At 41.3% G+C, this 13490-nt stretch overlaps 1 protein-coding gene across 2 annotated transcripts; it reads right to left on the reverse strand.

Annotated features, from left to right (window-relative positions):
* Positions 1 to 489: 489 nt before the first annotated feature.
* On the reverse strand, positions 490 to 12890 carry LOC116695792 (carboxypeptidase Z). Of its 2 annotated transcripts, none has more exons than XM_032526259.1 (13): positions 12659 to 12890; positions 12161 to 12190; positions 11635 to 11686; positions 10368 to 10690; positions 9697 to 9912; positions 7815 to 8050; positions 6004 to 6165; positions 5749 to 5907; positions 2887 to 3022; positions 2640 to 2779; positions 2341 to 2440; positions 1453 to 1598; positions 490 to 1261 (listed from the first exon to the last, which is right to left on the reverse strand). In XM_032526259.1, exons 1-13 carry the CDS (start codon positions 12828 to 12830, stop codon positions 1058 to 1060), a joined length of 2076 nt encoding a protein of 691 aa, XP_032382150.1. In that variant the 5' UTR covers positions 12831 to 12890; the 3' UTR covers positions 490 to 1057. The 2 variants fall into 2 exon arrangements, with proteins under 2 accessions (XP_032382150.1, XP_032382157.1); XM_032526266.1 differs by having other exon boundaries at positions 7854 to 8050; positions 12659 to 12881.
* Positions 12891 to 13490: the final 600 nt, after the last annotated feature.

The raw sequence follows: 13490 nt of genomic DNA on the forward strand, positions 1-13490 counted from the left end.
GGAAGGATATGTACAGCGCGCGCTTGGGCGGTAGCCCTGCGTGTAATACAAAATTAAAATAAAATGTTCCTCCGCAAGATAGTTTCTAGTAGCAGAACTTTGACCCTGGCAGATAAAGTCCTTCTCTTATGGTTTCTGACAACTACTACGACCGTTCACTTGAGACTTAAGTTCTGCAAAGACTGTAAAATCAACCCATTAAACCAATTCATCCTTTTTGGCGTGTATTAAAACAGACTCAGTGAGTTTGTGAAGAATTACATTATTTCATGAATTAATGAAGAGTAGCCTACAAAGGATCTAGTTAGACAAATGCGTTGACTGTCACTACCACAGCCTGTCTATGGTCATTACATATACTCTGGCGCCCTCGGGTGGTCAAAGGCAACAACAGCCTCTTAAAAGGTCAGAGCTGAGATGTGGAAAACTCTAACTTTAACTCTAAAAACATCAGGTTACTTTATCAATTAAAACAAACGAAAGAACATATGCCAAAAATTGTTTACTATTTATTTTAATGCTTGTGAAAAAAATAAAGCAAGAATTTCTACTGTTCCCAATTGGCACAGTATTGCTACTAATCCAAACTTAAATGTGGTGTTCAATTTGAGGTGCTGTTGCAGGTCCAGAAAATGCTGGCTGCTGCACTTATGCAGTGTGCAAATGTGTGCCCAACTTTTACTTTTACATGTGTACATGTTATGCAGCTGCCGTCACATGAGTAATTGTAGTGTGCAACATTCAAATAAGTGCATACAATTCATTTTGACTTCTTAAAAAGTTGATTGACGCATTTATAAATCTGTATTTTTCCCGTGGTAAAATTTTCAGTTAAAAGAAGTTAAATGTAGCTGCAAAGCAATATTGGCCGAAACTCCGCCTGCCGGCCAGAATGGGTTGCCTGGCGGAAAACAGCCTATTTGCATCCTTCCAGGAAGCACTGAAGCCTATTTAGGTGCTGCTGATTGTAGTGTCCCAGCTAAGTCTTGCTGTGTGTGCACCAGTGGGACCGTCCATCACCGGTCTCGCAGTGAGATCCTCATTGTCCTGTATGTGTCTAGACACTTCGCAGCAGCCAGTGTGGAGGTGAGATGCCAGACTGGGAGAAGTAGTTCCACCACCACGGCTTTTCCTCCCGCTCGATCCCTCCCTGACTTAGGTCTGGCTCACCATAGCGTTCAAACTGGTTGTATGGGTCGAAGCGATCCCATGTGTCTACTGTAGGGAAGAGGTGGTCGTCGATATCAGGCTCTATGGGAACCTGGATGCAGGACAAGGGACATAGTGAGGATGGAGCAGAGATAATGGATGACCATCCATTTAGTAAGTATTGGATTTTGGAACTTGTGTTAGTGTTTGGGTTCACCGGGCCCAGGGACTGCAGACGGAAATCTGACACGATAAATCTCTACTAAAACTAAACCAACAAGATAACAAAGACAAAGATCCAACCTTCTCCAAGACAAAGTCGACACGGCCAGCCTTGTTCATGTGGTGAGGCAGATACACCCTCTTAGTGACCCTGGAGTAACCCTTGGCTGTGGCCGTCAGGATGTGGGTACCGGGGTTCAGCAGCCGCCAGTAGTCTCCATCTTCAGCTGGAGCAGGGGGAGAGGGGGGGGGGACAGTTTCATACAGTAAACGTCAGACCAGTCAAAGAAGAGAGGAACTGAAAGAAGTGTGAGAAATAAGAGGGCAGAGTGGACATATAAAGAAGTCTACAGCCATGCTAGCTGCTCTGTGAGGCGGAACACAGCGGCGCTTTGAAATGCAAGCGTTAGCATGCTAATATGCTCACAATGACAATGCTAACATACTGATGCTTTGCAGATATTCCTTCTTTCATGTTCACCATCTTAGCGTGTTAGCCTGCTAACATTTGCTAATGAGCACTAAAGAACATGCAGCTGAGGCTGATCGGAATGCCATTACTTTTTGCAGGTGATAAAACAAATATTAGAAATATTCAAATTTTGATCTTATGATGGTGCTAGAGAAAGACTTTAGAAATCAACTAAGTTATTACAATTCCTCCTGAAAGGGCCATGAATGTCTTATGACAAGCCATCTATAGTTGTCGACACAAAAGCACAAACTCAAAGTAAACCTTAAGGCATCACCCATGATATATCATCATAGGAATATAAATTTCATGGCGATATATCCAACAGTTGTTGAGATATTCCAGGATTATGTGGTCCTAAAATCCTGGCTAAAACTGTTTAATATCAAAGGTAATCTTATGCCAACCTCTACACCCTAACACTTCCTGAAGGCAACAATATATGACTAAACATCAAAGTTCTACTACAGTTCTACTACATGCAGGGCTGTGTTTACCTGTGGTGACATCTTTTCTGATCCCCCTGACAGAGATAGTTGCACCTTTTATCCCATTTCCATCACCATCCCTAACTACTCCCTTTATCCCTCGATGGACCTGTTCAGGGACAAGAAGCACAACGGAAAGCATATTATCTCCTTGTCTGCCACAAATTTGACTTAACAAGAGGTTATCAGTTCACACTTTCATTCTCAATTTTTCCTCATTGCTCTATCAATTTAAATAAATAATGCACTGTAAAAATATGCACATTTTAACACAAAGTGGTCGTCAAGCTTTTTTAACAGACACTTACAGACTCCATAAAACTGAGCAGAGCCTCCTTATTCCTCTTCCACTCAGGGTAAAGCTCGGCCTCTGAGGGGAATTTGTCACAGCCGAGCTCCACGGTGATCTCCAGACAGTTGGTGTGCAAGTAGTTGAAGTCTGACATACCTGCAAGGGAGACATGTACATTAGGAGTCCCTCACAACCAATGAGACGGGTAGGAACACTAACGTATACGTGGTTCTCTCTGTAATTTTAAAATTCTTGTGTCTCACCACCAGCAAAACTGTACCACAATGCCCCATTGATGATGCCCCGGGTTCGGTAAAAGGAGGCTCCACACCTTTCAGTGTCGTTGTTTGACATGGTGGCGTGGGCGTCTGCGTACGTACGAGCCAGCTGCTTGAAGACCTGAGCATGGCGTGTGGTGAGAGAGGAAGTTATGACCAGCTGCCAGTGGTTGAAGAAGTATTTAGATCCTTTACTTAAAGAGGTGCTTTTGGGCTATTTCCCTTTCTTTTCTTTAACCTCACCCCTTATACGTTGCTTCTGACTGGCTAGTAGTCCTTACCTAGGTACTGTCAGGGCACACCCTCATACTCTGCTTCTGACTGGCTAGTAGTCCTTACCTAGGTACTGTCAGGGCCCTCATACTCTGCTTCTGACTGGCTAGTAGTCCTTACCTAGGTACTGTCAGGGCACGCCCTCATACTCTGCTTCTGACTGGCTAGTAGTCCTTACCTAGGTACTGTCAGGGCCCTCATACTCTGCTTCTGACTGGCTAGTAGTCCTTACTAGGTACTGTCAGGGACGCCTCATACTCTGCTCTGACTGGCTAGTAGCCTTACCTAGGTACTGTCAGGGCCGCCTCATACTCTGCTTCTGACTGGCTAGTAGTCCTTACCTAGGTACTGTCAGGGAACGCCCTCATACTCTGCTTCTGACTGGCTAGTAGTCCTTACCTAGGTACTGTCAGGGCACACCCTCATACTCTGCTTCTGACTGGCTAGTAGTCCTTACCTAGGTACTGTCAGGGCACGCCCTCATACTCTGCTCCTGACTGGCTAGTAGTCCTTACCTAGGGACTGAACATGTGTGACTCCCAACAAAGATGGAATAGAAGTAAGATGCCTCACTCTGTAGCAGTGTTGGACAAGTTACTTTTAAAAATTAATTAGTTAGAGTTACTAGTTACTTCTTACAAAAAGTAACTAAATTAGATACTCAGTTACAAATTTTAAAGTAACTAGTTACTTCAGAAAGTAACTAGTGCATTACTTTTAAATGTTCAAATTGGACCCCCCCCCCCCCCCCCCCCCCTTAACGGAACATAAAATACATGTACATTCAGATTCAGAATACTTTATTGATCCCTGATCCATTATTTATGATAAATCTGAATATTATAATGAAATGGACACTTAATCCAATTCATTATTAACAGAAACAACATACACACATCTAAACTCTTTTAATGTTGCTGTGGGACAAAGTGAGACTAGCCTCCAATCAGATGCTATGTATGTAGATTGTATGTCTAGTGGATTGATACAAATAACAACATAGATGAGCTGCAGCAATGTGCAGTACAACAAATGCAAGGCGTTTTTTGAAAATGTAACCATGTAAAACTATTCTGGTACAACCTCAAAATACAATCATAAACCTGAAAATAAGCAGACTGTGAGCACTTTAATTAAAAGTACTATTACCGGACTGTAAGATACTCTGTTACAAGTAAAAATCCTGCATTGAAATGTTACTTAAGTAACAGTATGTAAGTATCATCAGATAAATGTAATAAAGTATTAAAAATAAAAGTACTCAATGCAGAAAACCCCTCACATTTTAGAAACTGGAAACAATTAAAAATCTTAATTTGGAAAGTAACTAAAGTAACTAGTAACTAAAGCTATCAGATGAAAGTAGTGGAGTAACTAAAGTAACTAAAGCTGCCAGATGAATGTAGTGGAGTAACTAAAGTAACTAACGCTGTCAGACAAATGTAGTGGAGTATCTAAAGTAACTAGTAACTAAAGTACCTAGTAACTAAAGCTGTCAGATTAATGTAGTGGAGTAACTAAAGTAACTAACGCTGTCAGACAAATGTAGTGGAGTATCTAAAGTAACTAGTAACTAAAGTACCTAGTAACTAAAGCTGTCAGATTAATGTAGTGGAGTAACTAAAGTAACTAACGCTGTCAGACAAATGTAGTGGAGTATCTAAAGTAACTAGTAACTAAAGTACCTAGTAACTAAAGCTGTCAGATTAATGTAGTGGAGTAACTAAAGTAACTAACGCTGTCAGACAAATGTAGTGGAGTATCTAAAGTAACTAGTAACTAAAGTACCTAGTAACTAAAGCTGTCAGATTAATGTAGTGGAGTAACTAAAGTAACTAGTAACTAAAGCTGTCAGACAAATGTGGTGGAGTAACTAAAGTAACTAAAAAAACTAGTAACTAAAGTAACTAGTAACTAAAGCTGTACGATGAATGTAGTGGAGTAACTAAAGTAACTAGTAACTAAAGTAACTAGTAACTAAAGCTGCCAGATGAATGTAGTGGAGTAACTAAAGTAACTAACGCTGTCATACAAATGTAGTGGAGTATCTAAAGTAACTAGTAACTAAATTACCTAGTAACTAAAGCTGTCAGATTAATGTAGTGGAGTAACTAAAGTAACTAGTAACTAAATTACCTAGTAACTAAAGCTGTCAGACAAATGTGGTGGAGTAACTAAAGTAACTAAAAAAACTAGTAACTAAAGTAACTAGTAACTAAAGCTGTACGATGAATGTAGTGGAGTAACTAAAGCAACTAGTAACTAAAGTAGCTAGTAACTGAAGTAAGTAGTAACTAAAGCTGTCAGATGAATGCAGTGGAGTAATTAAAGTAACTAGTAACTAAAGTAAGTAGCAATTAAAGCTGTCAGATAAAAGTAGTGCAGTAGAAAGTACTATCTTTCTCTCTGAAATGTAGCGGAGTAGAAGTCAAATGTGTCACAAAAAGAAAAGACTGAAGTAAAGTACAAGTACCTCAAACGTGTAATTAAGTACCACGGCCAGCTACACCGTTGGACCAAACTACGTCAGCAGACGTGGATCCAGGAACCCAGACTCCCATCCTTCCTCCCTACCTGTTCATCTGGAGTTGGGGATAACATCCTCTCCTCTTGCGGGTGTCTAGAGAAGTCAAAGGGATAGGAGATCACCAGATCCCCTCCATGAAGACTCGCAGACTGTACGAAGGGCAGGGACCTCATCCACTTCATCACTGCATAGGTCTCTGGTGCCACCTACAGCCCAAAGGTAGGATTGAAGATATACTATATACTAATACATGCTGATGTAGTGTATGTGCTGATGATTAATCTGATTCAAAATCCCGTTACCTTGCCAAACCAGTAGGCGTCAGGGATCGCCATGTGGTCAATGCGGAAGTGCCTGCTGCGGCGGTTCCGGTAGAAAATGGACGTGAGGTCTGGAAAATTACGGTTGAGGTCAATATTCTGGGCGTTGGTCCGTCCGTTGGTCCAACCATTCAACAGGTGACCCTGGAAAGTTTAGGGTCAACAACAATGAGGAGTACTGCAAAGTGTCACAGTGTGACATTATTCATGATGATGTGTAGTCGTTAGTAGGATGGGGATTATGTAAAGGGACTAATGAAAACCAATGATATGATTATTAGTCAGACGTACAGGAAGGACCCTGCGAGACTATCGCTGTTAATTCTGTTGTTAACATGTAGACAAGCAACCATATATCCGTCAGGAGAAAAGGGAGCAAATAGAGTGTCAAGAGGAAACCATTTTTCATAAATGTTAGGGAAGAGACTTTTGGGATTATAGGCAAACTGTTGCATGTTATTATATATACAGTATGTATATATTGCCATATTGAGTACAAATATCCAATTCAATTTTATTTATAGTGTCAAATCATAACAAGAGTTATCTCGAGACACTTACAGATAGAGTAGGTCTAGACCACTCTATGATTTACAAAACCCCTATAATTCCCATACATATATACACATTATATATATATATATATATATATATATATATATATATATTTATATATATATATATAAAGAATTGTAAGGCCTTATTTCACTAGTTGATAAGTAAAATTGAAAAATGTATATGACACATGCAATATTGGAATATACTGAATATGAATACATTCAAAGTAGTTTGTCCTACATAACACATTTGAGATGTAATCATATTGCTGTATATATGCTGCACACCTTCATTAATGAAACCCAATGCACCCATGCATATAAAGTGCCTCTCTTGCGTACGGTCTCATGAAGATATCAAGCTACGGAATGATTGGACATTACATACATGGACACTGGTGGTCCTCACTGATCTTCATAGTGGACCTCACGACTGTTAACAGCCCCCCTGTCAATGACTGCAACAGACATTTGAGCATACACATGATCAGTCTACAGCGCACATGCACGTACGGATTTTTAGAAGCACAGCCTGATACATAAACGCACAGCATTTTTGACCAAAAGGCTGTGTCAGCATTGCTCCACTGAGTATTAAAAGGCTTCAGAGATGCCAAAGAAGTCCCACTTTCTCAGGCCTGTCACACAAAGTCCACAGAAAGCTGCTTCTCACACTACAACTACATCACAGCATAGAGTAGAATAAACAGAGCTGAGGTGATGATTAGTGTTGAACTCTCTGGTTAGTAGTAGACAATAAGGTGATAGGTGGAAGGTGGAAGGCTTTAGTACTCTGATTTCCTACATCTAATGTAGCAACCGAACCAGGAATAAGACCTAACAGTAGTTAAATCCACCAGCAGCCTCCCACAACCACTGATTTATTATTGCTCGTCTTCTTAATACCGACATTAATGAATTACCAATTTTCCAATGTTTCCAATTAATCTTTAACAATCTTAGAGCAGAGCAAAGGCCTATCCTTCAGCATGCCATAGCAAAATGTGTTCCTTTTGTAGAGATTTTTTAAAATTGATAGCCTTACAAAAAGCACAGCTACATTGTCTTAAAGTAGCTCAACAGTGTCCCATTTCACAACCCACAATCCCTGTGCATCCCTCAGCAGAGTACTTGATTCCTCCACCTCCACACCTCAAGCTGAACAGACTGCACAGACAATGAGACTGAGAGCGGATAATGGCGGTTTGTCTTTGGTTGTCTGTTAACAGTATTTACTTCCTGGTTGCTGAGCTCCGGGTCATTGCTATCCTCTACCTCTGAGGCGGCCAGCTCATAGCCATCTGGATTCATGGAGGCCAGAATATGGACGCGGGTGGTGTTGATGATGGTCTGAATTCGCTGGTTCCCCAGATTGTACTCTGAACACAGGTACTGGGCCATGTATATGAGCAGCTGGCGGCCCAGCACCTCGTTGCCATGCATGTTGGCCACCAGCTTGATCTCTGGCTCCACTACGGTTCACAGACAGAAGCAAACATGGTTAAAGCTGCAGTCATTGATTCAGCCACTTCAGTGTGGCAGAACAAGCTGGAAACACAATGTTAAAGTAGCATACATTCAGAAAGTGCAAGCAATCCGTTGCCTCGTTGCACATGTGGCAGACACGGGGCAACATTAGCATGCATTGGAGTTGGCTTTGTGTCCATCTAATAATAAAGATATTCACCCTTTTGCTCTCTTTAGGTCCCCATCAACTCCTGAGGGAATATCTGTGTCTCCAATTTGGTGGTGTATAGTGTACAGTATTCATTTATCAGAGCTTCTTAGAGAAAGCATAAAGAGTTTGTAACCACGGATGCCATCTGCAAAATGTTTTTTTACTTGTGTCCAATGTGGTCTCCGTGTCGACCGGGAGAAATGATTTTAATGTTGTGGGTGGACTGACTACTCGATATACTGCTGGCTAATTACCACCGCAAACCGCAGGCGTCCCCATTGTTAAAGATCATAAAGCCTACTGATTAGAATAACTCTTGTTACTGTGAAGCTTAGTCGTTGAATTGAAGTTGAATTGAACCCAGTGAGTGAAAGAAGATACATTGACCAGGTAAAACAATCCAGTTGTGAAAATACTAATATAATAATAACAAATTGGTATTATGAGTTGCTCGAAATAAGAGACAATGATAAAAACTCGAAAAAACACATAGACGAGGAATAGTATAGATGTCATAATGTAGAGCTTTGCCATGGGGTATATGCAGAGCATATGTTATATGTGTGAATGTGTAACTGCATGAAGACGTGGATGCGTGCCAATTCGCCGTCGCATCCAGGTAGGCCAGCTGTGATGAATCCCAATCTCGATTCACAATCACAGCTTTACTGATTGGTTCCCTCTCATTAGTGTTTCCCCCAATTAGCCATTTTCAGAAAATAAGTGCAGATAGACCCATTTCACATGCCCTGCTCCCAAACATATTGGAGTACCACTGTACAGTAATTCCCCATATCAACATTGTGATGTGCTAATAATGTTGTGTTTACGGCTGGTTTCCATAGCGCCCAAGTGGCCAAAAAGCAGTTAATGCTTGATGAGACATTCAAGGTAAGCAGGGGGAAGAGTAATCAATAGGTGGTTGTTGTTTTTTACACAGGGGATACACAACAGAAACAACGGAATAGAGAATATTAATAACAGGGTTTTTCCTGTCTCAGATTGGGCCTTTGGGGGGAGGGGGGGGGGGGGGGCTACAAACTACAGTAAGCCTGATTGGTCCATGTACAGTAAAGCCAACGAGTCTGTGTTACCTTTTTTGACCGAAATCTATGCATTTACCTCTTATTTCTGATAGTTTGATAAACTCAACCTGAACTAACTAAACCCCAATTAGCAAAAGTGGTTCAACAAATCATATTTAATATTTAGATATGTCACCAGGAGAGTCCGACACAGCCTGACTCTGGATGGTAACACTGAGATTAGCTCTCATATTCAAGATTATGTTCTGCTTGTTATGCTGGTAAATGGCTCCTAAACACATTCAGAGAGGATTTGAATTTCTACTTTTATTTTGAATTATTATCAAACTGTATTCCTCTATGCAGACAAAAAACCCCGAACAAGAAGAATGGAATGACACAATGGATTACTCACATAGCTCGTGCTGTCCTGGGTTTCTGCTGAACTCGATGACCAGCAGATCCCTGCCCTCCGTGCTGCGTCCGATGCTGTACACATGAGAGATGGGGGAGCACTTGGCGGCTGTTCTCTTCAGTAGGCTGTACATGTGGGCGTTGGAGGTGTGGGTGAACTGGATGATGGTGCTGGGCTCTTCCGGAGACAAGCTAGACATTTCCTGCTCCTGTCTGGCTGGAGGAGGGCACATTGGAAAGGCTTCATGCCACTTTCTACTTCTACTACACATCAGAGAGAAAAATCCTACTTTTTTCTCCACTACATTCATCTGACCGCTTTCAAGATAAGATAGGATAAGAAATGGGGAAATTAGGATTTCTACACACAAAACACATGCAGTGTATTACATTTTATTGAGAATATTTTCCATTTGTTTTATTGTAAATTAAATTCAAGCCCAGCTGAACACTTAGCTGATCAATACAAATCTTTTGAGGATTTCCGGTTTCGAAAATGATCAAAAGATCCTTCTGCATTGAGTTCTTGCACTTTTCATACTTTAAGTCCATTTTCCTGATGATACTTACACACTGTAACTTAAGTACCCTTTCCAATGCAGAACTTTTACTTCTACCAGAGCACAGCGTGGCATGCTTTTACCTGAGTAAAGGATCAGAATACGTCTTTACCTTTCAGCCCTGCCAGCGGGTCAAAGCAGCCCTCATGGTCGCTGGCAAAGAAGCGGTCACAGTCTAGGAAGTACGGCCAGGCCATGTCGATGGCTTCGAAGGCATGGGCGCAGTCCCTCCTCAGGGCCTCGCACGTGCTGCGGCAGGGCTTGATCATCTTGTCGTCCCGGCAGGGCGAAGCGACCACCGAGCAGCCCAGGAGACGGATCTCCGGGGAGCACTCCCCGTTGAGCAGGCCGTGGATGACGCTCAGCAGCAGGTACTCCGCCCCCGACTCGGCCTCCAGGCGACTCCGGTGGCCCAGGATGTTGGGGAATATGGTTCTGGAGTGGCATTTTAACACAAGCCGTTAACCGTGATACTATGAAAGCCCATTTCAAAATAATACTGGCTTATTATATTGAGATACTAAGTCATTCTTTCCAGATACATAAGTCATAATTTACCTCGTTTGTGATTATTTTGGGATACTAAGTCATTATTTGGATACGTTTCTCATTATTTTCAGATAAGCAAGTCATAATTTTGAGATGTATTTTCATTATTTTGCGATACTAAGTCAGTGATCAAAGTCATTACTCAGGTATTATGTTGCGATGTTGACCCTTGTGTTGTCTTCCCGTCCCATTTTTATCGTTGGTTTTAACTTCTTTTTTAAATGTTTGTCACTTTTTTTTACATTTTCAACACTACGTAACACTAACTTATTTGCTATAGTTTTACAGTTATATATGGAATGTATGGTCAATAAACCTAATTTATAGGAAATAATACCTAGTGTTTGAGTTAGAAAAGCAGAAATTAGGAATTATTGAGACTAAAATTAAAGGAATGGATGTTGATGATAATCACAGACTTGAATATGTCAACTTTTACTCAATACTATTTCAAAACCACTTCATTTTATTTTTCAAATGCTATAAAATTGAATAAGACGCCCCAAAATTAATGAAAGTAGAGATTTGTATTTGCCAAAGAGCGTTGTGTGGAATCAACCATTTTATTTTGGGGAATTAAAAAGAATATGGATATAGCAAAAGGGGTCAATTTGATCCGGAGACAACACAAGGGTTAAGTTATTGTTAGATACATGATCTTTTGTTTTCATCACTCTGGCTGAAATGATGACAACAATCAGCTTATGAAGAAAACTGAAAGTAAAGTAACTACAGCAATGCCCTAAAATGTTGACATGGTTCTCCCGATCTGGGTCCCATGCGGGTCCCAGGTTGTCTGGCCCCCATTAGTACCAAGCACTACCACCCACCTAGAGTACTCCATATCATTACAGTAGCCCAGGTTCAGCTCTGTACAGGTCGCTGTGGAACAGAGAAAGCAGAGAGAGGTGGTAACTTACATTTTTAAAAACAAGTTGTTTTCTTCCTTTTTTCAAGTATTTGCTTTGGTGGCTCTGTTGTTTCGTTAGTTGACAGTACAGACGCGTAGTAAAGAACCACTTTGGTCTATTCAACCCTGCTAGACCTGGCCTTTCAACAGAGAAGGACCTAAATCCTCAGGTGCTGCAGCTTCGTCTCCTCTCAGAGACCAGCTGTCTGGAGAGGAGGCCTGTTGGATCTTGACTTGGTATGTCAAACAGTTTGGCTTTTCCCGACCCCTGAAAGTCAAGTCCCTGCCTCCAAATACATCTTAGGTTACATAGTCTAATTTCTAAGTAGCTGGGCCCTGATTTGTGATTGTTACACATGCTCTGATCACCTCCTGTAGCCTACCTGGCATACAACATGGGATCTTTAATAGATAGATTTAATGGAAGGTTCAAATGAGCCACCTACGTCTGTCTCCATCGTTGTCGCTGCATCTTCCTGTACAGTAGGAGACAAAACATTACACACACACACACACACACACACACACAAAACATGAACTTGTTAGTGGGTCACAAATAAAACGCTAGGAGGCGACATCTTCAAAAGCAAGACTATTCCAAAGCAGGGCCTCTGCAGCATTACTGTTTATGTGGTTTCAAAAAAAAAAAAAAAAAAAACAGCAGGTGACAATAACATGAAGTCACGGTCACGTTTTGACTGTATGCCATACAGCTGGGGGAGAGTGGAGAATATACTTTAAGAAAATAATACCCGGAAAAATTGGTTATTTAGAACAGCACCTAACTTTTGTTTATAGCGTTGGTACAAAGAAACTCTATCAGCTGTTATTGTAATTCTTAGATCTCAAATCGCCCACATTGCTCGTTTCAACTAGGCCCCTGAGTTGTTTTTGCTACGCATCCTAAATTTCAAACTTTACTTCTAAAGTGGAAGAGACCTTACCTAACAGCTCGTCTCCTGGAGGACAAGTCTGGTGCGGGGCGCACCGACAACTGTTCGCCAAGGAAAGAACCAACAGCAGAAGTCCTGAACGCATGTTGGAGGGCAGTAACGGCGGTGTGTGATGTGGCAGTGTGTGTTTGAAGCTGCAGCTTCTCCGTCCTTTGGGCTGCATGATAATTACCACTCACACGGAAACCTCCCTCCTTTGTCTGCGCCGAGCATCCCTGGCCCGGGTTATGGCTCGCTGCTGCGCGTAACGAGCGCCGATCATATTTCACTGCACGTGTGTGGTGTGTGTGTGTGTGTGTGTGTGTGTGTGTGTGTGTGTGTGTGTGTGTGTGTGTGTGTGTGTGTGTGTGTGTGTGTGTGTCTGGGGGGGGCATGAGGAAGAAACGTGGCTTGTGGGGCGGGAGTGAGAAAAGTTCACGTCTGTTTGTTTGACACAATAGAGCTGCTGATCTCTGCACCATTAGTCTGTGGGAACCTCTATTATTAACCCTCCTGTTGTCTTCGGGTCAATTCTGAGTTTCTATATCAGAAAATTGGGTTTTCCAACAAAAAAAAACAAAAAAAAGTAACGTGGATGGTTCCCAGCAACGCTCCTCACAAGTTAAATAAATAATCAGTTCACTACTTTCATTCAAATTGGGTGTTTTTTGTCAATTTATAGCATTTGGAGAAAAAAAAAATCAATTGGTAAAATAACTCAAAGAAAAATGTTAATAAAAGTGACTAAAATGTGAACAAATTAAAAATGGTAAAATAACTTTTTTTTTAAGTGTAAAAAAAGAGAGAAAAATGTCAATGAAAGTGACTAAAATGGGAACAAATG

This window comes from Etheostoma spectabile, chromosome 2, assembly GCF_008692095.1.
Source record: "Etheostoma spectabile isolate EspeVRDwgs_2016 chromosome 2, UIUC_Espe_1.0, whole genome shotgun sequence".
In the NCBI taxonomy this organism is placed as follows: domain Eukaryota; kingdom Metazoa; phylum Chordata; class Actinopteri; order Perciformes; family Percidae; genus Etheostoma; species Etheostoma spectabile.

Bases quoted from the DNA above. Each gene is read 5' to 3' on its own strand.
- LOC116695792 (XM_032526259.1), bottom strand. From the start codon at position 12,830: ATGCAGCCCAAAGGACGGAGAAGCTGCAGCTTCAAACACACACTGCCA. The intron at 8,051-9,696 runs GTGAGTAATCCA...TGTGAACCGTAG, and splicing joins CCCAGGACAGCACGAGCTAT to TGGAGCCAGAGATCAAGCTG. The intron at 1,599-2,340 runs GTAAACACAGCC...CCCCTGCTCCAG, and splicing joins CAGAAAAGATGTCACCACAG to CTGAAGATGGAGACTACTGG.